The 25,316-nt window shown below is 44.9% G+C and overlaps 1 protein-coding gene across 1 annotated transcript in view; it reads right to left on the reverse strand.

Annotated features, from left to right (window-relative positions):
- The window catches only part of si:ch211-191a24.3 (tensin-3), a 69,171-nt gene that overhangs the window by 17,599 nt on the left and 26,256 nt on the right, over window positions 1–25,316 (reverse strand). The window contains exons 13-16 of the mRNA XM_036517408.1: window positions 21,927–23,042; window positions 13,151–13,308; window positions 11,476–11,608; window positions 10,530–10,610 (exon numbers count right to left, since the gene is read on the reverse strand). Coding sequence (XP_036373301.1) covers window positions 10,530–10,610; window positions 11,476–11,608; window positions 13,151–13,308; window positions 21,927–23,042 — 1,488 coding nt within the window. The remainder of the gene's footprint in view (window positions 1–10,529; window positions 10,611–11,475; window positions 11,609–13,150; window positions 13,309–21,926; window positions 23,043–25,316) is intronic.

Raw genomic sequence — 25,316 nt, forward strand, 5'->3', positions numbered from 1 at the left:
ACACAAACAGAGACATGCATGCACAAACATGCATACTCGGACATGCAAAGATTTAAAACAACATGAATTCACACACAGATACGCGAACACAGGCACACATTAACACTTACAGGGGCATACACACACAAATACAGACATACACATACACATGCACAAAAAGCACGTGCAAACATGCACAGACACACACACACATATGCAGGCCTGAGCACACATATCCAATGGTGCATGCACAAACACACACACACAGAGCAATCATAACCCTTCTGACAGTGACAAACAGATAGAAAGTGAGAGTGAGTGATCACTACATATATTTGAAGTAAGAGTATTCCGTCATGAGACTAAATTGATTTTCACCGAGAGAGGACCATTTGTGTAAAACACTGGGGCCTTATCTCGCAAATCTCTCGCATAGCCCACGTCCCTAACAAAGGAGACTATTTTAATGGGGCTTAACAAACCTGCCATTCATGGCAAGAATGCGCTTCCGAGGGACCTCTTGTAAACACAAGAGCTGATGGACGCCTCCCAGGCTGTAAATAGTTCAGAGATGTCACAGCTGTTACAAAGGATCAAAGTTATGCATACTTTTCCTTGTCGGCCTGAACAAAGGGAAAAAAATATTTTCCTCTGAGCATGGGACTGTTGATACCGGAACCTTAACAGAGTGCCTCTCCATGATGCGGTCCTTCAGAGGCACGCTCCAAGAATCAGTCTTCATTTCATTACATTTTTCTTGTTGTTGTTTTTAATCACTGTGTCTCCTTGACACGGACCCTGACTGACTTGAACCTCTCCTCAGAAAAGAATGCATTCAGCTGTCAGATCCACAAAGTCCCTGTCAGAGGCAGTGATGGTTCTGCCCGTATGACACACACACTTCCTCTCTCCTTGGTGCAGGGGCTGGGCAAAGTGAAAACATTCACAAAGGCCCTAATAACCAATTACAAACCCAGCAACGCCAACAGCAGATTTGGGCCCTGTGACAGTTTAAACCTCCACTGTCGTGATGGGATTTGCAGTTGGTTAAGTAGCAGTTGGGCCGAAGCTTGGATTTGCTCTGAGCCCCTCCAGGCTAACAAAGACAGAGCATGGCTCACAATGCCACTGAAGACACCTCAATCTCCTCCAAGATCTTGCAAAGTTTGAGCAGCTTCAAACCATTAAGTGTGCAAGTTCTTCCTGTTATTTTCAATTAACAGAAACAGTACAACGGTTCAATACAATTGCAAATGCACATTTAATCCATGGCAATTTATGAATTATCAAAAAAAAAAAAAATTAATGGCACACTGTGGCCCATCGTCTTGAATCAGACACAACCCCAAAGTCTCAGTCAGAATGCACTATCACAAGTGTATTACAATGAAGGTAAAAAGCAGATATGTTTGCCATTTCTAGATTTCAGTGCAATACAATCTGGAATTTCCACAAAACCAAATAGCCCTACAAGAATGATTACCACTCAGATAATGAGCAAAGAGACAGCTGACTCCGGCAAAATTCTACCTTGAATAAAATAAATGATATTGTCACTTCCATAATCCTGAGTAGTTACCACAGTTACTTACACAATTCCCACACCTACTCCATCTCAGTGTACTAATCTAATAAAATGGATCAGATGGAGTTCATGCAGGGGCAATCCCACCCCATGTCCCCATGTTTGGTTTGACTTCAGGGCAGGTTGTTCCTGGGAAAAAAAAAATGCCAGGGGAGAATTTTTGTCTTTCTGCTGTGGTCCAGTCACAGGGCAACCGAAACAAAGTGGCACAAGAAATGAACTGTTTGAGGGAAACCAGCAAGGTACGCCCCTGTGGCACATGGGGGCAGGGGAGGGCACTATGAACAGTGGCCTGTGCAACATCAGCACTGCCCCTCTCCCCTATCCTCTCCTGAACCCTACAGAAATGCTTCCACACTACATTCAACGACTGAGCACTGCCCCCAAAAATTCACAACTGGATACAATCAAAGTTTGACTCACAGTTAAATGCAAGAGCCACTTTTTTCTCTTCAACAACACAGCTCCGCAAGTTCAGAGACGGAATGGAAAAAATAGCGTTGGTATTGAAAAAAGTACTGCTTGCATGTATTTGTTAATTTAATTCAGTAATAATCAAAAGTTGAGGACAAGCATAAACTTAATCCAGATGTTGTCTAATCTGGGTAAAGTGAAATTACCAAAATATGAACGTCAATGCTAAAACACTTTAAGAAATCACAAGATTACATATTTATACATGTGTAATGAAAATTATGGGCTATTCTGCTACCGCAAAACTAAAATAGTTCATTGTTTAACAGGACACAATGACCTCAAACAAAACACAACATATGTTTGTTTTTTTTCTTTCCCTTAAAAAAAAGAGGAAAAAAACTTGACAAAGCTGAATAAAAACAATGCTTCTTTTCAGTACAAAAACCACACAAACATCTGCCAAACAACCATGGAGGAAAAAATTCCAGGAGCAGTTTTGGAATAGCAGTGCCCGGAGTCACTGAAAAGTGTGTGTGCTCTCTAAAGAGCCTCAGGCCTCCGGCAGAAAGAAGAAGTGCCAAACTTCTCCTCTTCAGCCGGGATCAAATTTCACCGCCTGCTGTGGGAGCCGAGACAATGCAAATCTCCAGGACAGCTTCAAGCAGTTGTTTTTTTCATTACGCACATACAAGACACACACACAAAGACACACACGGACACACACACACACGCACACGCGCATACACAAAGCACAGCCAGTTGAGAAAAAGTTAGTTACGGTTAGTTTACATACCCAAAGAAGCGGTCATGATGGAGAACGTCTCATAAGGGAGACAGCCGAGTGCAAAGACACCACGAAGCCGAGGGTCGTCCCGCGAATCTCTCTCCCTCTCCCTGCACCGTGCTGAGGATTTCGAGTGCGGATAGAGCAGGCACTGTTCACAGGATCAGTGTCTGGTCTCTCTCTTTACTCCCTCTCCCCCTCACTCTCTCTCTCTCTCTCTCTCTCGTTCCCTTCTCTCCGTGCTCTCGGTAATAAACTGCTCCGAACCCTTCAGCCAAACGGAGTTAAAAAGGGCTGAAGTAGCTGAATGAAGTCATTTAGGCAGCGGCGGGCCTTGTTCACTCTGGGTCCAGATGGAAAATAATTCCCTGATTGTTCTTGGCTTGTTGTGACAGTCTGACTGACTGTTGACTAGCCTGAGCTCCAGAGATAGAGAGGAAAAAAAGAGAGAGGGGGAGTGAGAGAGCCTTCAGCCTCATTTACATCTGACTTCTCTGCTTCCTTTCAGTGACCACTCTGCATTGTTTCTGCAGTGCCTCCACAATCTGTTTCCTCCAATCAAAAGGCATTGTTAAAGGTCAAGGGTCACATGTGCCCTTTTATGGCACTACATGGAGAGAGGTTTACATTGATTTATCTACTACATTCTCTGTGAAGTGTCCCCAGATGAACATAAACCAGTTCAATATGGTATGTATGTTTCTGTGCAGCACTGGCTGAAAATGTATTTTAGAAAGTCAGATTTATTATTTTAGCGAGTTATTTAAAGGAATGAAAATCACTGTAAATTCTGAAATTAATTAAGGGTGAAATTCAGTTCTCCAGCTTGGGAGGATTGGTCTTAAACCTAAATGACTTCAATAAGTAAAAATTCTGGAGGAGTTATGTTTTTGATTCATTCATTTAAAATTTTAGATAAGAGATTTACTGAAAGATTTTAAAAAATAGATTGTACATACCCTTCAAAAAGTAGCCCTTCCTCAAATCTATTATTCAAACTTAAGGCCGGACGAAAAAACAGCAGCAGGTTTTACCCTATATCAACCTTTTTCGCGTTTATACTACAAATTGTAACTGACATAACTTTGGACTGTACACATGTTCAAAGGTAAGCCCCATCTGTTTAATACAAAACACCTGATGCAGAGTTTGTGAACTTGCTGCCAGCACTGGGTGCCTTGTTATTTCCCCCTGTTTTGGCTACACTGATCAGTTTATACTGAACTTTCTGCTTCTACGTCCACATTGTTTTGCTTTGGAAAATTGATATATTCATCTTAAAACCCACCACAGTTCTGTAAATATTTAAATTGCTCTGCCTGAAAAAGACTTCACTGGTTTTAATGATAATTATTTTGATTACAAAGAAATAAACAAAAAGCCCCTGTATAAAATGTAGTTATATAACCTTATCGTGGGAAATATTTCGCTGTGTATCCTATGAATGGAAACAAATCGACTTGGACAATGAATGCTCCAAATACATCATTTCACCATCAAGTCAACCCAGTTCAGCTGACACACTGTCTTTTCCTGATTTGATTACTTCTGCCTGCCTTATTCTCACAATATAAAACATTCCTCAAGCCAACTTTTCACTTGTCTTCCCTGGTGCCCAACCCCAGCAAGCCACCCCCCCCCCACCCTCCATCCCGACCCCATTGTTTGGAATGCGTCACCTCGTTATCTGCTGATCTCAGTCCCCCCAGTCTGTGTGATTGTACTACATTCGTGGTGTACAAACAGCGGCTGCATCTACATACGGGACTGCGGTCCATTCAGGCCTACTTGGCGGCTGTATTAGCGTCACATTACATCAGAGCTCATGCCACAGCAGCCACTGAGCTGTGCGGAACCCCCTCCCCCCCAGGGGCCTCTTCCACATCACAGATTCGGGTCAGCCGCCAACTCGTCCCCCATCCAGCGGGAGACGAAACGTGGCATCACAATCGCTAGCAATCTGTCCTCAGACAGCATAGGGGTCTCCACACCTACACCTTTTAGGAGAGCCTTCAAAAAAACACCAAAACCATGGGAGCCCTGAACCAAACAGCATTTGACTCCATTGGAAGCTCATGTTGTTCTTTCTCTCATGGCAGGAAGTGCGGAGAAACACAAATAAAGGAGCAGTAAATAAGGCATTCCGGAGTCCTGCTCTTTTTTTCCCATTCCGTCACAGCTTGCCCTGCGGTGTGGGGGGGAGGGGGGGGGGTCCTGTGGGAAAGCGTGCTGGTGTGGCCCCTCTTGGGGGACATCTGTTGCTGTTTCATGTAATCGCTGGCCTACAGTAAGACTTCTGCACAGAAACATTACGCAGAGTCTTACAGAGGACCGACGCGTAATTCGAGGGACCCGTTTATTACAGTTAAACACAGACGTTCATCCGGCACAGGCTATTATCCGGCCGATAATATTTAGTTTCAGTTTCCTTAGTCTTTATTGATTCAGTTCGTCTCTTCCTTGTGCCAACCCCCAGTTCCCTTTACCCCCACAGACTCTACTCTCGAGTATGTATTCCACACGCCGCAAAAACTACACATTTCCTACATCATATTTTTGAGGCATTGAGCATTATATTTTCCATAAACCACACAGAGATTACATCATGTCCTTTTAAGTTTTTGTGTAGTTCCGTTTTTATCACAGGAACACTGAAAATGTCAGTTACAGTTTGTTCACTTCAGAGTCTTTGCCCAGCATGCCCTTTAATCAGGCTTTGCATGTCAAGTTCATGCTTTGTTAACACTTTAAAGAACCACTGTAACGTTTCCCGCCCTTCCTTTAGGCTACAAATAGAGTTTCTTTTACCAGACAGGCAGGCACAGACCTCGTATGCTGGTCACTCGCATGCACTTATATTTGAAACCCTCCGGTCTTTGTTCCTCTGAGAACTTCCACAGAAAAGGAAGACCTTTCTGCCGCTTGTTTTCCTACAAACCACCAGCATGATTGCATCACTTCCATGGCAACAGCTTTTAATTACTGCGCCTTCACTAAGCAAGTGCTGACATCTGCATGTATTGCGGATCCACTGTGAATGCAGAGGGTGAATGGGCTCCAAGCGCTTTGCTGAGGGGGGTGGGGTGGAGGCCAATGACTGCTACAAAAGTACACTGGCGAGCCTTTTAGTTTTGCAAGCAGCTTTAGCGAATACTCGATAATAGCACTGTTCGAAACCTTTGACAGAAAACAGACACCTGCAGTATAAGGAGGCCACTGAGTGAAGCCCTGCAGGTGTCTGGGACACAAAAGCTAGACCTGCAGATGTCTGACTGATGGCCACAAGGAGGTTCAGTTATGGAAGTCAAAGGATGTATCCTTCTACTCATTTCCTTCTGAAACACACACACACACACACACACACACACATACACACATATACACACACACACCCACAAGCAGGCACATACACACACACATGAAAACTGAACCACATAAGTCCACACATTCAGACACATATACCTAGACATAAACACACACACACAATTAAGAGCACACAAAAAGCACGCGTAAAAACACACACACAAACACACACATACACACACACAAGGACTCACATGGAGTTCCTTCGGAAGTGCTGCTGGAGGCTGCAGGATGTCCACTGAATGTACATGCAATAAGGTTTGGTGCACAGGAAATTTGTTTATATCCTGACAAAAAAAGACTTCCTCCTCCGTGGATATTTTTAGAAAGGCTGTTGACAGTTTGGCAACGGTGGCTTAGAAGGATAAGTGGAAAATCATTCTCTACTCTCAAGTTCTGTAGGGAATGCACGTGTGCGTCTGAATTTCGACAATAAGCACGATCCTCTCCAGGAGTCTTGATGGAAAACTACATAAAACTCCTTTAATAAAATTCTGTTGAAATACTGTATAATTTCAGTCGCATTTTCAGAAAGCTAATTTGATTTTTCCATTACATGGTATTTTGAATTGGCAAAATCACTAGCAAGGAAATGATGAATATACTTTAAGTGTAAGATAGAGTTGGGCAATTTACTACATAAATGAAGTGCCAAACAGGCATATCTCTGTAGTACAGGATAAACCTTTGATTATCAATGTACTGCACTTGTTCTGTTCTACTGCCCTGACAAATGATGACTGGCAGTGTATCACATCTGAAAAATCTGTCTTTTGATATTTTCCAGATGGCAGTTTTAGAATAGGAATTTAGGAGCTGCCACTGGAGTTTAGGAGTCATAATTCACCAAGGTGAATGCGTAGAAAAGCTCCCATGTTCCCCTGATTTCTTATCAAGGGGAAAGGATATACAGTATGTGCCAGCTTCAGGCCAGAGAATGCTAAACTATTTGCAGTTCTTTTAAGGTCAGCGTCCATTACTTCAGAGTTTAGCCTCTATGGATTAAAAGGAATCATTTGTCAAAGACGCTCGTAGAATGTCTTCAAATGACAACAGAAAGAAATGAATACTATGGCAAGCTGCCAGCAAGAATGCTGGAACTGACACTGCCTCCACATTAATTCCTCTGTTCTTTACAGTGTTTCTTTCATCTTACAATTTTCTCTTGCATTTAAAGAAAGGAACCATTTCATTCACACATCCACACAGACACACACACACACACTGGCAGACTGACTGATTCTGTGTCTGAGTATAAGATGCAAGATGTAAAGACTGTCTTTGACTGGGTTTATGCGCAAGGGCTTATATAACCATTTTAGCCAGATATATAACTTTCTGATTGTAATTCAGTTGTGATTATGATTTTGCTTCCCATCAAAAAGACGAAATACAGACAAGACGAATGGAGTATCAAAACTGTGAATGGCATGACTAGGTACATCTTAGCAGACAGCATTGTCAAAAGTACCACACACCTGCTCAACATGGCTGCCTCTCTAATGAACTAATACCACAGACATGTTTCTTTTCAGTAAAGGCCACAGGAATTCTAATGATCCTTGCCTTTAGGAAACACAGATGTTTCATATGTGGTTTGGCACAAATTTCCAAAAGAAAGAAAAACATTTTTCAATAATAAAGATACTAAGGGCAGAATCTAATCTAGTAACAGCAGCCATGCTACCAGATTCTTTTAAGTTAAGGCTATCTGAACATGTCTGTCTGAAATAATGGATGATATTGGAGCAGAGGGGAGAGTTGTGCATTTTGACAAGCATACATTTAGGCTCTTGACAATCTAATCCAGAGTGACCTACAACGTAAGGGAACAAAAGTGCATATAATAAAGTCACAAGATACATACAGAAAATCGTTACATTACATTCATTTAGCAGATGCTAAATGTTCTATTGTGCTGGAAGAAAATTCCAGACTACATCTCAGCATGTCAGTCTATCACACAACGCTGGCATGACTAGTTCCATTGGAAATGTGGAAAAGACACAACAAGGACAGTATGTTAGCACTGGGAGGGGTGTACTGATGGATGGTGTCTCAGCACATAGGAGAGTTGTGCGTAGGGATGATATCTCAGCAAATAGTAGAGGTGTGCATCATGAGGATAGTAGCTCAGCATTAGGAAGAGGTGTGCATGAGGATGGTATCTTAGCATTGGGGGAGAGGCGTGTATAAGGATGGCATCTCAGTAAAGAGGAGAGGTGTGCAGAAGGATAGTATCTCAATGAATATTACAGGTGTACATGAGGTTGGTATCTAAGCATTGGGGTAGAGGTGCACATAAGAACTGTATCTCAGCAGGGGGGACACATAAGGATGTTGCCTACGTAAGAAGGGAGGAGGTGTGCGTAAGAATGATATTTCAACTGGAGGAGCAGGTACACATAAGGATAGTAAAAGGGAGGATGGCATCACAGTAGAAAGGCAGGGGTAGCGCCGAGGAGCGTCGTGTGAAATCTTAAAAAGGTGAGTTATAATCCCACCTGTCAGATGTAGTCATGCATCATCTGCCCACAGAGATGAGACACAAAGCCAGTCTGTTTTTACTGGCCTGGAACAGGCATGTTTTCCACAACCACAGCCCACCTCTCCTAATCCCCTCTTCCCTCGTCTTCTTTACCCTCCCCTAGGTCTGACAGAACGCCTGTCTGATAACCTTGAGATGAAAATACTAGCAGCTGAGAGACAATGCAAACAGGTTCAGAACTGGGGACGTTCATTTTAGACTAAGGGATGGATCCATTGCTCAATAACTGTTATGTTTGTTCATCTAGAAGGACATAAACAGATATCTAATCAATACATTATTGTCATTTAGCAGACACTCTCATCCAGAGCGACTTACTCAGTCAACAATTTTTACACGTTATCCATTCACACATTTGAATATTTACTGAGGTAACTGTGGGTTAGGTACCTTGCCCAAGGGTACAACGGCAGTGGCCCAGCGGGAAAATCGAACCAGCAACCTTTTGGTTACAAGCCCTGCACCTTACCACTGTGCTACACTGCCGCCATATATAATCACTTTCCAATATTATGCAAAAATATCACTGCAAGGTCATAAAACAGATGCTGTACAGTTATGTTGAAAACTGAGACTATAGGTTTAATTTTCACAATGAACAACAAGGCTTAAACAGCCCCAAAACTGTGAGTCAAATTATTTCCGTTCAATAAGCGGATGGAATGTAGCCTGTTTTGCAACGGTTTGCAAGACAGCAAAACATGCCCAGTTTATCAGCACTAATCTCGATATATTTTCACGGGCCTCTCCCTCGTGGCACCGGCCATGCTGTGCATACCAGCTGCTCAAACAAGCTGACAGAGAAAAATGCAACACACCTGAACACACACCCCGCTCTTCACCTCTGCCTGAAGGACTGCTTCAGCCTACGGCACAGCGGGGCTTATCAGACTCGCCCTCCCATCCCACCTTACCCGACTCCCACACCAAAGTCCACCTGCAAATGACTTTTTAAAGAGAATCGCCACTGTTGCATTCTAGTACGGCCAGACCCTTGGGTTGATTGTGAGAACCAAATGGGCCAGGCAGGAGTGTGGCATAGTGGTAAGGAGCAGGGCTTGTAACCGAAAGGTTGCTTGTTTGTTTCATTGCTAGGGCACTGCTGTTGTACCCTCAAGGTACTTGAAACACAATTGCCTCAGTAAATAACCAGCAGTTAAAAACTGCAACCTATGAAAGTCGCTCTGGGTGAGAGCATCTGCTAAATGACAGTTATGTAATGTGATTTAGTTTACATCAAGAGTCCGGACCGAAGTTAAAGGTGACTGACAACAGCAGGGATGGTGTGGAGGGCAGTATTCACTATAGTAGATGCAACTTTTAAAAAGAAAAACTGAAAAATCCCCCCTTCATGTGGTATGCGTGCCGGTCTGTTTCCCGGCGAAAACATACAGCACCTTCCTCATTCTGCAACGCATGAATTCAGTCTCTTTGTGAATCCATCCTGGAGGCCTGGCTGCGCTTAAATGTGTTACATACCTATGAATTACTAAGGATGACAAAATCTCACTGTATCAAAAACACCGTTTAAGAGATCCACTTAAGGGAAACAGAGTGGCTGAGTGTGGCACAACAGCAACCTCATAGCTCAAGGGCAGATGAAATCATAATCATAAGACATTAACCATAAAGTTCAAGCACTTCTGAATTCATATTGGAGCACAGTTCTAAGCTTGCAGATGACTTATTTATGAAGTTCTTTGGACACTTATGTAGAAAAGTTCAGACCTTGGGCTTTAATAACTTCACACCACTGTGGGCTTGAAGAAGAGGCTTCTGTAACTTTTCTTTTAATAATTTCTTTTAATTCTTTTAATCTTTGAATAAAGATTTATAAACAGAAGAGACCCTACCATGTGCTGTCCTGTAGGCGTCTAACTGGCTCCCAGGCTGAGCCGACAACTTCATCTGAGAGAAGTCTGTGAGGTTCTTCACTAAAGAGGAAGAGGAAAGGTCCCATGTCAGACAACTCAGCACAATTTCCTAGGCAAAGCTCCAACTCCAAGTTCATATTTTCAGCTGCCCGTCCCTGACTGCAGGTCTCAACACGTGTGTCACATGTGTAAATGGGAAATGTTGTGGTCTTTAGGGGTATGCACTGTTTGTCATGACACATCGAGAGAACAAATACAAGGGTAACTATGGACGTCAGTGTCCCCCAACAGGAAGGTAGCTCCATATGGTGCTTCCTCTGCAGTGAGCAGACAGACACAGGTTTGCCCTCTTTAACTAACCAGGGTTCCATTATGAGCTTAGCATTGCTGTTACACTGGGCTTGAATGGTGTTTTCCTCACACTCACTGGTCTGTGAGACTGTGTTGTCAGCCTGGTCTGATACTGCTGTTCATATAAATTGAACGGATACCTTTATGTTCTATTGTGCTGGAAGTCACTCTGGATAAGGGCGTCTGCTAAATGCATGTAATGTAATGTAACGCTGGAAATGTTGAAAAAAGAACAACATTATTAAAAACTATTTCGAGCTGTTCAGTACACGGTGTAATGGAGCAGGTGGCCCCTGTGTGTTTGTGAACTGGAAAAACATTAACTTCACATCAGCTGAACTGTTCCGATCATGCATCAAAGGGGCCAGATATGGAGATCTGTTTTTCTTGTCTGCGGCGTTCTTTTCTACAGACTCCATGCAAAGAGTGAGATATGCGTGTGGCTCACGCGCAGCAACGGGTGCGTCTGACACAGAGAAATGCCTTGGCGGCGGAGACGAGCACCTGATAGATGTTATCTTGTGCACATTCCTGAGCTGTGATAACAGACACCTTGCAGTGCTGGCTGGCCTACCGTAGGGCGTGGGGGGCGAGACGGGGAAGGCGGGCGTCGGGGGCACCATCTCGCTGACGGCCTCCACCCTGCTGTCCAGCTCCTCGCCCGGTCCTCTGTAGCCCAAGCTGTCGGTCCTGTAAAGGACGCCCCGCTGGGGCAGAGACACCACAAGACAAGTGCGTTCACTGCGCTGAAGCACACCACACACACTCCTTGGTGTCACTGTGCTGCGGTCAATGTACACTAACACACATACTCACACATGCACGCTAGCGTTACTGCATTGACATACAACACGCACACATACGTGAACACATACACATTAGGGCAGCAGTGTATCAGAGTGGTAAAGAGCAGGACTTGTAACCAAAAGGTTGCTATCTTGATTCCCTGCTGGGGCACTGCTGCTGTACCCTTGGGCAAGGTACTTAACCCAGTATTGCCTCAGTAAATATCCAGCTGTATAAATGGGTAACATATAAAAATTTGTAACCTATGTAAGTTGTTCTGAATAAGAGCCCTGCAAAATCGCAATAATGTCATGTAATCTAATGTAGTCTTACAATACTGAAATGTCACACAACAACACACACACAATAGTACTACAGCATTGAAACTATTCACACCGTATCTCTGTGGAATAACACAAAACACACATTTCATCAACCCAAAGAATCTTACAGGTTATTAATTTAGAGAGATATCATTTTAATTAACACTGCTGGATGGACTAAGAGATGGAGAATCTTGTGGAAGGGAACAACAGTATTCAAACTTCACACCTTCAAAAGGCCTTCACTGAAACACTCCAAGCAGCTCTCTACAGTGCATTCTTTCATACTTCAGAATTTTTGACTTGCTTATCTTTTTTCATAGTTTTTGCCAGTGTGAATTATTCATCGGTGTTGGGGGAGACGGGGTGAAACGCAAGATGTTTTTGCACCTTGAAGTGCACATCGGTGTGGTCGAGCAGGAACGCGTGCCAGATATCAATGTCTTGTGATCTCCATTTCAGAGAGATCGTGCTATTGCAGGATAAACACACGGCTAACAAGGAAACGATTCATACCTGACGTGTTTCCCCATAAAACAGGCATCACGGCAGAAATTCATGCCAATTGTCCAGATAAAACTTGCCTGCTATCCTTGCATGGCACCACTCTGACATGTTGAGCGATGGTTTTATTTACACATTATGGTAAATCAACTGGTAATTAATTATCTGGTTAGGTAACACATATCTCCCACAGATAAAGCTTTGGCAGAGCTGTACAGTACCAGTCAAAAGTTTGGACACAAATTCTATTCTTTATTTTCACTATTTTCAACATTTTTGAATAAAAGACATCATAACACAAATGGAATTATGCAGTGACCTAAAAAGTGTTTACTTAATCAAAACAAATCTTATATTTCAGATTTTTCAAGGTAGCCAAAAAATATTTTTTAAAAACAAAATTTTTTGGAAAGAAATTCACATATAGTTATCAACTTCACTTTGCATATTTGTCTAAGAAGCAAAGTTAAAGCATTTAAAAGCATAAGTCTTTCTGATCAGAATGTCTCTGAATGCATGTTTTCCATTATCTTAATCAAGTGTGTCCAAACCTTTGACTGGTACTATATATTTCACAAACCCTCTCTAGCTGATGGGAGGGGAACATGGTTTCCACACTGGGGTGGGGTCCGGTACCTGGGAGGGTGGCAGGTTGGGTGTGTAGATTGGTGAGTTCTGGAAGGTCCCCTGCATGTCCCATCCAGGAGTCCGGAGCCCCGGGTGGTCTGTGACATCATTGCCCTGCCGACTCAGGCTCCGGATCCTGTCTGCTCTGACATCACCGACTAGGCCTGCTGTGGGGGGATGGGGGGACACAGGGGGGGTTAATGACCATACCAATCATACCAGAGAGCACTTCCCCCTGCCCACTAATCAGGAAATAAATCCCTGCTGCTCTGAATTCCTCATTGTGGCTTCACAGCCGGAAACACTGGCACTCTTCCAGCATGTTCAGGCAACGAAGAGTGATTATGACTGAGATGAACATGTCATCGGCAAACCAGACAATTTCATATTATCATCATTATCACCATCATCATCACCACCACCACCATCTTCATCATCATCACCATCATCATCAGTGTCATATGCAGGGTATTTGGATCCATATCTATGCCTCATTCTGAATGCTGCTATCAATCTATTTCATCTGTGGAACTGAGATGAGTACCATGCCCAAAGTAAGATTATTATTATTATTATTTTATTATTATTATTATTCAATGGCAGAGCACACAGGGGTAGACTCAGAACAGAGCGGAGCCAAAGCCCAGATTAAATCGTAAACCACAAAACCCCTTTAACTTGTTACAAAACTAACTGCAAATGTTGGGATGGGCACAAATATTTGTATATGCCAAAGGATTCTGTGCTTTGCAGGCTGCACCCCACCCTTTCCCCCTACCCCGGTTAATGAACCATCAGATGTAAACCACTTTTAATCTAAGTTCAGCATCAAAGTGTGGAGCCTGCTGCAGCACCACATGTCAGTAAAACATGGCGCCTGTTGTCTTCTCTCTTTTAGCTTTGTTAACTGAGGTTTGTTTTTATTAAGTTCTTGTTTTGTTGAGACAGCTGGATTTGAACCCATAACATAAGTGCGTTTCCCCCTGAAGGGATACAAATTCTCTCTAAATTAGTCAATATTGGTACTGTATTTATCCAATACCAGTGCTATATTTCTCTTGCTTTTTATTCAGAAAATAAAATGCTGTGGGCCAGCGCATTGTTTGGGAGCTAATGCAGAAGGGACGCAGCGCTGCCCCAGTGGCTCCACTGTTAATTCTTCACCTCCGGGGGACGCAGCGCTGCCCCAGTGGCTCCACTGTTAATTCTTCACCTCCGGGGGACGCTGTGCCCTCAGGCTCTCCAGAGCAAATCGTGACACACAGAGGCGGTTTGCAGAATGCTGCAGGGCAAAGCCAAAAGCTTTGAGATTCATTACCTCACCCGGTTTGCCGGGAGACAAAGTCAGATGACCAAACCCAGAGAACACATCCTACCTTAACGTGCTCAGACTAATGCAACCCAACTCCTGAGAAATCCCTGCAAGGCCACAAAACAGTATTTACAGGAAAAAAGACATTCCATGCCGATGACCTACACAACATTGGTTTTGTTTTTTTTTCTGTTTTTTTCTTCCTTTTTAAATCTTGTGCAAGTATGAATTTTAGATCTAAAACATTTATGTTTGAATTCAATTTGTATTTCGTATTAATCCATTCATTTGTAAATTGTGTCACAGAGTGCACTGCGTGATTTTACAATGCACAGAAAAACTATTTGGTTAAATGTAGAAAACTCATTCAAAAGGCTTAACAGAGACTTTTCCAGAAAGGCGTAAAGGTGCCCAAAAATGCCTGTCTGTACCTGACTGCAAAGACGTGAGGATGGAAATCTGACCTCTCTCCTTTCACGCAGACACCACTTGACACCACAGTGTTAATTGTCCGGTTCAGGGAGCACACAAAGAGAGCTGCCATCTCCAGGAGGCCAGGAATGCAGAGAGGTGCTAATGTGGGTCATTGATTATGATGTCTCCGTTCACCCAGCAGACTTCATCTGCTCTCTACGAACCCCAGGTGTATGCTTGTACAAGTGTGTGTAATTTGTTATGTTTGTGTGCTTGTACAAGTGTGCATGTGTCTGTATTTTTAATGTTTGTGTGCGTGTATAAGTGTGTGTGTGTAATTTTTATGGTTGTGTGCTTGTACAAGTGTCTGTGTGTCTGTCTCTGTGTGTGTGTCTTTGTGTGTGTGTCTGTATCTGTGACTATGTGTGTGGCAGAAGATGTTAAACTCTTCCCCATCCAGCTTGTGGAGCTGCTTCATTGGCTGCCACCCCTCTTTTGTAAATATTTTCTACTGATTGACTCTGGCTCCCTGTGCTCACTCCTCCTTTTATTGTGGATTTGAGCATCTGGCGCTTCACTGATCTCAGTCCAGTTATAGCTCAGAGTAGATTACACTCTGAGGAGCTACAGAACAGGGGTTTGGAATCCAGGGGTTTGGCTACAGAACAATGTTCTTTTACCTATTTTTAGTCCCTTCCAACTTGGTTGCGAAATCCATACAAGTTTGCACGTCCTTATCTCTGTAGGAAAGGGAACAAACACGGTATGCACGTTTCTGCCGTGGTTAGTCCTTCTCTACACTCAGCCCATTCAAATAATAGGTGTGATATCATGACCTGAGCAAACATCCAGGCATGAAAAGCCCCTGTTCCTGGACTGCACTTGCTGGGTTCAGGATCTGACCAGCTTACCTCCGCCACGAAAAGAAACAGTATACATTCAACCACGGGTTCGGGCAGGTATTATGGCCCAATCTAGACCTGATAAGCCATACCAAGTACTAAACTGGTCCAGTTCTCAAGACCTGGCTTGAGAATCTAGTCAGCACCACACCTCTTTGCTTCCTACCTGCTACACAGCTCTCACCTACCATCTATCCCTACCTATTTAGTAAACATAACAGCCACCTGTCTGGCCAGGTATTCAGGGCCGGCAGATATGGCTGGGGTGGGGTTAAGCAGGCAGCACAGATATGCTCTCAATGCAACTGGAGCAGAATCTCACAAGGGAAATTTCAAGCTTAGGCTGTTTGTTATTGTACAGTCTCTGTTCTTCTTTTCAGTTACAGAAGCATTTTAATATCATGCCCATGCCAAAATACAAATATGTGCCAAAAACATTAACTACAAGATATTAAATACTAAATATTACACGTCAACATATCCTTCAGAAGATCCCCATCTTTGGTGAAGACACTTTCAGCAGTTATGCAGTTACCAAGGCATTCTAACAATGCTGTGTCCGTGTCAGATCAGGAGTTTGCACAATGCCTCAGTAATAAATGATCAAACAAGAAGCTGTAATTCAGATGAAAACCATGCGTGTGGAACTGGCAGGCCGCAGCCATGAAAGGCACATCCTCGTGGGAGCTCAGCAGTGGGATGCTGGGTTATGACTCCAGGCATCTCATACTGGTTATGGCAGTGTGTGCAGTGTGTGGTGTAGTGCTGGGGAGCAGGGCTCGTAACCAAAAGCTTGCTGGTTGCTGGTTGCTTTTGTACCCTTGGGCAAGGTACTTAACCCACAACGGCCTCAGGTAATATCCAGCTTTTATAAATGGATAAAATTTTAAAGTCGCTCTGAATAAGAGCATCTGCTAAATGACAATAATGTCATGTAATGTAATGCAAACGGATGGTTGTGGGCTCAACGCACCTGTGGGACACTTAACGCAGCCGTATGTATCGAGAATGTGTAAATTGCATGTACATAGGAGTGACCTTGCATAAACCATTTGGTAATATATACCTTATAAATGCTTCTGGACTTTTCTGAATACGATGCCAGAATTCTCCAGAGGAGCCCCTGCGTTTGGCTGTGCCTGAGCGTCTGCTGTCGGCTGTGTGGACCAGAAGCCTCCTTGTTTTTCCCTGCTGTTGTTTTCGAGCGCACCAATCACTGGATTCGTTCCTGGATTCCTGGTGCAATCGGAGGCATGCAGGTCATGCTCTGGCAGGCTGTGCCACTGAGCTCAGCCAACCCGAAGGGAGCACAGAGGGATTACGCTACCTGTCTGGTACTCGGTCACAGAGACTCACTGCAGTGCAACTCACTCAGACTCACAACAGGAGCCCCACTGACCCTCGTCAAACTCTGAGACTCACGACAGCAGCACAAATGTTCTACATAAAAATCATTCCCTAAGACTTCCTACAGGAGATTCCCAGACTTGAACAACTTAAGCCTGGATTCAAACCCACCTGACTGCACTGTGTATGCTTAATAAATAACACATTTAGCAAGCAAGCAGGGGGCAGAAAAACAAAATGTACATAATTCTTTCTTCTGGTAAAACACAAACAAATACAGAGTTCACATTCTTGCTCAGTTTACTGAGAGAACTTGGACCCAGAATCCTTTGGGGTGGGGGAAGGGACTTAGCACAGTTGTTATTGAATTGTAAACCACCTTTTGGGCTGAGGCTAATTGCTCCGCTTCCTCTTACAAGTGAACAGCTGCTGATGCCCACATGTGGCACAGATTTTGAAGACGCAAGAGCAACCAAAGTTTCCTTTGACGTAAACCTTGCATATGTGAACATGACCTGTGGCTGTGGAATATCTTGTTAAACTAATTAGTGGAAATTAGTTAAAGATACATTCTGCATTTAGGTATTTTTCCATACAGTTATTAATGCCTGGAACAGCCTGTACAGATTCACAGTGGTGGCAGAGACCCTTAGAGTGTTCAAGATCAGGCTTGACACTAGTGCTAGATGCACTCTAGAATATGGGTAAATGATTCGCCAAGATGAGCCGTTTATACTCAGTATGTTCTTATGTTTATTTTAGCCCCAACTGATAACAGAAGGGAGTCACTGGAATAGGTGTATATTATAACTGCAAGTATCATGCCGTGTGTCTAGAATTACACTGCGGCCACACATCATTCATCTAAATGGGACACTTCAGATGTCAGATCAGCATTGATGAGCACACCTTGAGTAACCCAACACAATGAATCAATCCTCACCCTGTCCGTGAGTCACCGGCCCATTCACTGACAGCACTTTAATTGTATCGTGAGTAACGTGGGCCACGCCACGAGTTTTACCTTACTGTCCCATTCACATCCAGCTGGCATCCGATCGCGTTTCTGTGATGTCTTTTTTAATCCGCTTCTTAGAAAATAGAGACTGCACAACAGCATCCCTGTAACCCGAGGCGTGACTCATGGATGTGTGGTTACATTAACGGCACAGCTTTTGTGATGCTATAACGCTTTATCTAAACAATAAAAAATTACACCAATCACACCACATCACTGACAGTTAGGATGATCCCTTTGGTCAGGCATACCTTTTCTAGGCCTGACTCAGAATGCATCAACGGGGTGGCAGTGTAGTGCAGTGGTAAGGAGCAGGGCGTGTAACACAAAGGCTTCTGGGTTTCATTCCTCTTAACTGAGCCTCCTCTGTCTTAAACTAACATTTCATATCGTATTCATATATAAGAAAATATCCAGATGTGAAAATGGATGTGTTAGCTAGGTCGCTCTAGATCAGAGAGTCTGCTAAGTAAAAAATGTAACTGCACAGTAGATAGGTCACTGTATGTCTGTTTCGCTATAAATATGTGGAGAGCAGTCACCGTGTGTCTGTTTCACTGTCACACACTGGAAATGAGTAGGGGGCAGTCACTCTCTGTTTCACTGCCAAACTCTGAAAATGTGTAGATAGCAGTGACTGCGTGTCTGTTTCACTGTAAACATGTGGAGAGCAGCCACTGCACATCCGTTTCACTACCACAAACTGCAAATGCGTGGAGAGAAGTCAGTGTGTGTCCGTTCCACTGTCACACACTCTAATGTCTCTCATCATTTGAGTCACACAGCAGCACGCGCCGAGGCCGTGTGGTTTTCCCATCCTTGTCATTTTAAGGAACGTGTCCTGCGTTCTAAGGAACACCTTTCCCATCAGAGCCGTAAGAAGAGGCCCCTGCCGCACAGAAGGTGTTTACCTGTGAGCTCCACAACGCCTGACAGACATCAAAAGCACGGGCCCCTGAACGCTGGAGCCCGGGCCGCCCGGGCCAGATGGAGGACGACGCAGGTATGCACGCCACACGCAGCAATTACGCACCAGAGCCCTTTCCAGCGCAAGGGGGGGGAGGGGAATGTCACGCCTCAGGGAAAATATGTTCCTCGCATGAAAATTCCAGTCACCTTGCTGCGCTCGTAACAGGCTTTTGTTTTCCTGCCTTGTCCCATCGGTGCATACAGTATTTATCCGTGCCTTGATGAGGTGATGATAGTCAGGTTTTAGAGCATTACTGAAAAGACATTGCTTTGATGAAAATGGCAAGGCTATATCAGCAACTAGCGGAAAAACATCCACCACTACGCACCTCTACGGACACCAGCCACATCACACAGTTGGGGTGGATTCTAAAAGTCTCTAGGAACACCTGCTTAAAAGTAAAATGACAGCCAATTTCATGTTTTGGGGTCAGTGCACAATGCACACAATGTTTGTAAGTAAATGGATAAAGATGTGTAACTGCTGTGTATGATGGAATAGCCATTGTTGTCTACCGCTGGCCATGCTGTTCTTCCACCACAGAGCATTGCACTCTTTTGAAGAGCGCACAAAGTGAGGAAAAAAATGTCCCTGACCACCTGTCGCTTCACTTCAAAAGCATTCCGCAGCTCTTACACAATGCCACCTCAAATCAATACTTTCAAGGCAATGAAAGTGATAACATCGGATAGCTGAAATATTCCTGTGTGCGCCCTCAAAGCCATGACACAGGTCACTCCTATCATGTTTCAGGTTCTGAGGTCCTGTCAAGGCCCGGAGAAAAGGAAGCGTACCCGAATAGTCAGTGGCAGTAGTAGATGATGGCCTTAGGTGCACATAGGAAAAGGCATCCAACAAGTCAACCACGCTGTGAATGTTACCTGTATCTCAGGCTGCTGTTTGACCTTAATACATGTCACTCACAGAGAGCATGTTATGTAAAGGCTCTGAGTAGGTAGGCTGCATTATTGAAAACTATCAAAAATATAGCGAACATGCATCAGGTGTATTGTTTGTGCTGGTTTGTGAGTGCTCTTAGCCTGGTCTGACACTGTTGCTAATTTAACTTGAATGGATACACATGTTCTACTGTGCATAAGAGCATCTGCTAAATACCTGAAATGTAATGTAATGTAATAAGATAATTTTGGAAAAAAAAGGATAGCTACAACCCTAACCCTGAATCTTGCAATTGGAACAAACCATTTCATAAATGTTGCATACATGTTTCACCCATTGGCTGAGTGGATCTGGCACCGCTAAGCCGTTTCACGTCACTCATGACTGACAGTTTACATCATATCTGAGGTCTTGAGTAGATGAGTAGATCTGATGGCTTGGGTGATCAACACTTGAGAGAATACCTTTGTGTTGCACATTAATAACAAATGAATATTCCTCTTTGAAGCTGAATTCTACACATACATGTTTTTGAGACTGTAATGAAATCAAAGCCACCAAGAAGTAGCTAGATGAACTTCACCCCCATGAAGCGGGCAGACACCTCTACTATGGAAAAGGCCTAATGGTTTCAGTTTGGCAGTAAATAAAGGAACACAATTCTCCTTGAGGCATCTATGTTCAAGCAGGGCTGGTTACAGTCCGCTGACCAAGGCCATATTGTAGGCAGTGGACCCTGTCAGGCATTATGCACCGAGCACAGAAAAAGGAGCAGAAATGACTGAGTGCTGAACAACTCTCAGGTGTCAGGAGCAGAAGTTTCCAGAAGCTGACCTTCACCCCAGCATCCAGCTGTGGGTGTTCCTGTCAGCTTTTTTGGAGGTTTTTCAAAAAAGAGACTGACAGAGAGGGAGAGAGAGAAAGAGAAAGAGAGAAATGGAGATGACAAACTATCTGACCTATGAACATCCTGAAGGTATGCAGGCAAGGTGTCAAAGATAAACCAGGTTTTGTCCAAGGTTCAACTTCACCTTCATGCACGCACTCTCTCTCTCTCTCTCTCTACCACATGCATGCACACAGGACTTATGTAACACTGTGATTTGTGGCCTGACGCTTCACCACCTCTTATCAGTCCCTCAGTAGCTTAGAGCATAGTGGAGATGTACTGATGGCCTCATCTTGATACTGGCCAATTAGAGAACTTAGCAACCTTCAGTCTGCCCTATATCCTGTAACTCTGCAGTGTCACAGGTAGCACAATCAATCACTAAACTTGCACGTTTTAGCTCTTTTTCATGTTAACACATTTTTTTTTCACTTAAGTACACCATCTGAGCTTTGAGATAGGTAGCAGCAGCTTATGTACCCATTCCAAAAACATGAGCTCTCTATCTTAAGCCTTTTTGCGAAACACGTCTTCCTTGGATACATATCATGTGTTAATTAGAAAGTTTTACGTCCCTGCTCCCAGAGAGGAAAACGAAGGCTCCTTGCTATTAGCGCACTGCGCTGATTGCAGTATTAGATAACACTAAGCAAACAAGCCTGAACTAAGCCTGTTACCTGAAGCAATTCATCAAAAAAAGAAAAGACTTAAGACTTCAGTCTGCGGTCGCATTTCACATGTTATTTCTTGAAAATGATAGGATATTGCAAAACAAATGAGTATTTTAAATATCCACAGACTCACAACAGCCACAATGTGATTCCCATTGGCCAAAAGAAGGTCAGACCTCAGCAGAGAAACATGAAGACATAAAGATTAGCTGCTAAGTGCTGACATATCATTGGGATTTTTGCAATATTGAGGTTGCTTAGTTTCATTCTCAGTCATCTTAAAGTAATATCATTTTCACCACTACACAATGAATTCAGACCGCTTGAGTTACGGCAGAATTTGAAAAGAGGTGCGGCCTTACCTGATTGGTGCGTGCCTGGCAGTGCGGCCTCCTGATTCTCTGCAAGCCTGAGGCCCACTCCATTTGTGCACAGGGTGTGAGGTCCATTGGTGAGAGTCCTGCCGTCTCTTTTGACTGAGTTGGTGCGGGTGGGTATGGGCACGAAGGTGGGGTCCAGATCCATGATGAGCTGGTTGAGCTGGTCGATGGACTGATCGATATCCACAGTGAGGGAGGTCAGCTCGTCCTCTCTGCTCAAGGCTCGGTCCATCCCCCCGGACTCGCCGGGCTCCGCGCTGCCCGCCCTCTGCACCGCCTCCCGGCTGCTGCTCCCCCTGGTAGGCGCGTCCGGAACCGCGGCCATTTTGGAAGGGCTGCCCTCCTTGGAGAACCGGCTGTCGCTGTCACCCGGCAGGTACGTGTACTGCTGAGCAGCTACCATCTGCTGCTGGCGGACCCAAGTGTGCGTGGAGTAGCCGCTCTGCCCGAAGGCCTGGGGCTTGGGGTTGGCCGATGGGGCGCCCGTCTGAGGCTGGTAGCCCGTTTTCGGCTCGCTAAACGCCCGCTCGTAGTCCTCCGCTCCGCCGATGCCCGTGTCGGGCGCCAGCGGGGCATGGTGCTCCTCCCCGGTGTGGCTGCCGAAGCCGTCTGACAGCAGGGAGTTCTGGCTGCTCTTGTGGCAGCCGAAGTGGCCCAGGGCGTTGGAGTGGTGGCCCTCAGACGAGGACAGGGTGCCGATGCTGTCCACGCTGTGCAGGTCATGGGCAGGGATCTCGTCGTCCAGGATGTCCGTCTCGCGCTCCCTGGGCCGGGTCTCGCCATTCACATGCACCTGGGCAGGGACCACGTGCTGGATTCCCCCCGCCACCCCCGCCGCCTTCCTCTCCGCCATCTCCCCCAGGGACTCTGGGTCGTCCAGGCCGAAGCCGCTGAGCAGACGCTTGAGCTCTGCCCGCTCCTGCCTGCTGGGGCCCCGCTTGGTCCACAGGGAGGTGCTAGAGTGGCCCGAGTCGCTGCCGGTGGACAGGGCGTGCTCGCTGTGGTCAGGGCTGCCGGTCACCGGCGGCGCGCTGTCCGAGCTCTTCTTCCTGACCTTGGCGTACAAGCTGCCATCTACCGGGCCCTGAGAGTGAGGCACTGCAAGAGACGAGAATGAAAGGACTTCAAACAGCTGCACAGATACACACACACACGCGTATACACTGTCCAATACAATGTCTAAACACACAAGCACACACACACATATAAACATGCACACAAAAATACACGCACAAGTACAAACACACATGTACACACATGTAAAAACACACAAGCACACATACATGTGCAAGACTACACACACACACACGCACACACACACACACACACACCATGCCCTCATCGCGTTCCAGTACAGCACATACGGCTCAGGCAGCTGACTTACAGTGAGCACTGCATGTGCAATGCAGAGGCTCTGTCTGTAAATGATTCACATAAACTCCTCCTGTGGGAGCAGCACAATGACCTGCCAGAGGCTTTACTCACACGCTACGCTGGCCAGCAGTATGGGGGCCCTCTCAGTCAGGTATTCATGTGCAGGTGTCTACATGCACACAGCACACGTACACACACGGGTACGAACACATAATCACACACAGAAACACATATACACACGCACTCACACACACACATACACACATACACACGCACGCACACACACACACACACACACATAAACACCCACACACACGTACGCATGCACACAGATACACACACACAAGCACAAACACACAGACACACAAATATATACACACATAAGCACACTTATGCATGCACATAAGCACACACACACTCAGATGCACATGTATACACGTACACACGCACCCACACGTGCAAAACGTAGCACAGAAAGGCTTGCTCTTGCTAGGCAACCTTTATCAAGATAAAGCTGTGCTTTTGTTCGTTCTGAGAGACCTGTGGAAAAATCAAAGGACGCCTGAATGTCCCCTGCTTCCATCAATCAGCAGTGTTTAGATTTACGCACCAGCAGCCCGCCTTTGGACGACTCGGGCGGAACATACGGGCACCATAAACACATCTAATGGGTATAATCGCTCCAGTCAGAAAGACATTATTTAACAGAAAACATTTCCATCTCAATGCAAGACCATTTGAAGAATTATGGGACTAATCAGAACCGAACTCTCTGTGGTGCAATGCTTGTTAAAACTAAGGCAATTCATCAATGAAATTTCTCCAACAGCCTCGCACATATGTCACACAATGAAAACTACAATGGGAAGAAGGCTTGACCTCCATATTTTAACTGCAGGCTAAAGCAAACTGACCAAGGTAAACGTGACCACAAATTATGCACACAGGTTTTGTTTCCAGTGAACAGAGATTCACTTCAGGTTTCCTCTGTTTAAAGTAGGAGTCCAATGCCTATTTCATTCAGAGTCTCAAGCTGTTAACTCTTGTGGTTTGTGTCCACTTTACAATGTTCACTGAAGAAGTTTCTACTGAATGTTTGTGTGAACACAACACAAGGAAAGTGTATATCAGGCAACATATTGTGTACCAAGCATCAAACATTTCAGGAGTGTTTTCTGAGGCACTGTTACAGAAACTAGAGTTGAAAAACATGCTATGAATGTTCACGAAATTCAGGTCTTCAGCTCTTCAAAGTCAATTCAACTTCAACATTAGACCTTTAACCGAGGGAGAGTAATTTTACAGTGCAGCTAACAGAGCTTCGAACATCTGACCCAAAGCTCGTTTTTAATGTCTCCGTTAAACCTCTCCTATATCATAAAACACTTGGGTCAAAATATATACGTCCCTAAAAGAATATCAATCAGCTCACCACAATAATGGAAAATGGCTGTGCAGAACTAGACGTTTACAGCTCCTAAGGTAAGAACGCCAGCCTTGGACTTAATGAAGTATGCACTGTATATGTCACGACTGTCATCAATAGCTGTCAGCCAGAAAGAAACAGGAGGATTTAAATCCCGTCCTGTTGTCTCTTTTGACCAGTAAACAGCAAACAGCAATGTGAGTAACATACCTGACTCAGTCCGCTGTTAAGCCCTTGCCTCCCAGGCTAGCAGGAGCTATGAATTCCAAATACCAGACACGCATGACAAAAGACCCCCCCTTTCCTCCATCCACTAGTCCCCACCACTTCAGCCAGCACTTGCTGAAGCGCACGTTCGAGTCCGCGGCAGCTAGGCAAACACCTCCAGGGGTGGCCGAGGTCAGCCCCCGGCGACTGACACTCCTTGTCACAGACAGAGAGCGGGCGGGCAGGCGGCAAGCTGGACGAGCTCAGTGAGGAGGGCTCGCTGTGCTCCCAAGAGGCACCTACGCTCCCCGCAGCTCCTCTCTCTCACTCCTCTCTCTCTCGCTCTCAGGCAGCCCCACACAGCC

The sequence above is a fragment of the Megalops cyprinoides genome, chromosome 2 (assembly GCF_013368585.1).
Source record: "Megalops cyprinoides isolate fMegCyp1 chromosome 2, fMegCyp1.pri, whole genome shotgun sequence".
Taxonomy (NCBI): Eukaryota; Metazoa; Chordata; class Actinopteri; order Elopiformes; family Megalopidae; genus Megalops; species Megalops cyprinoides.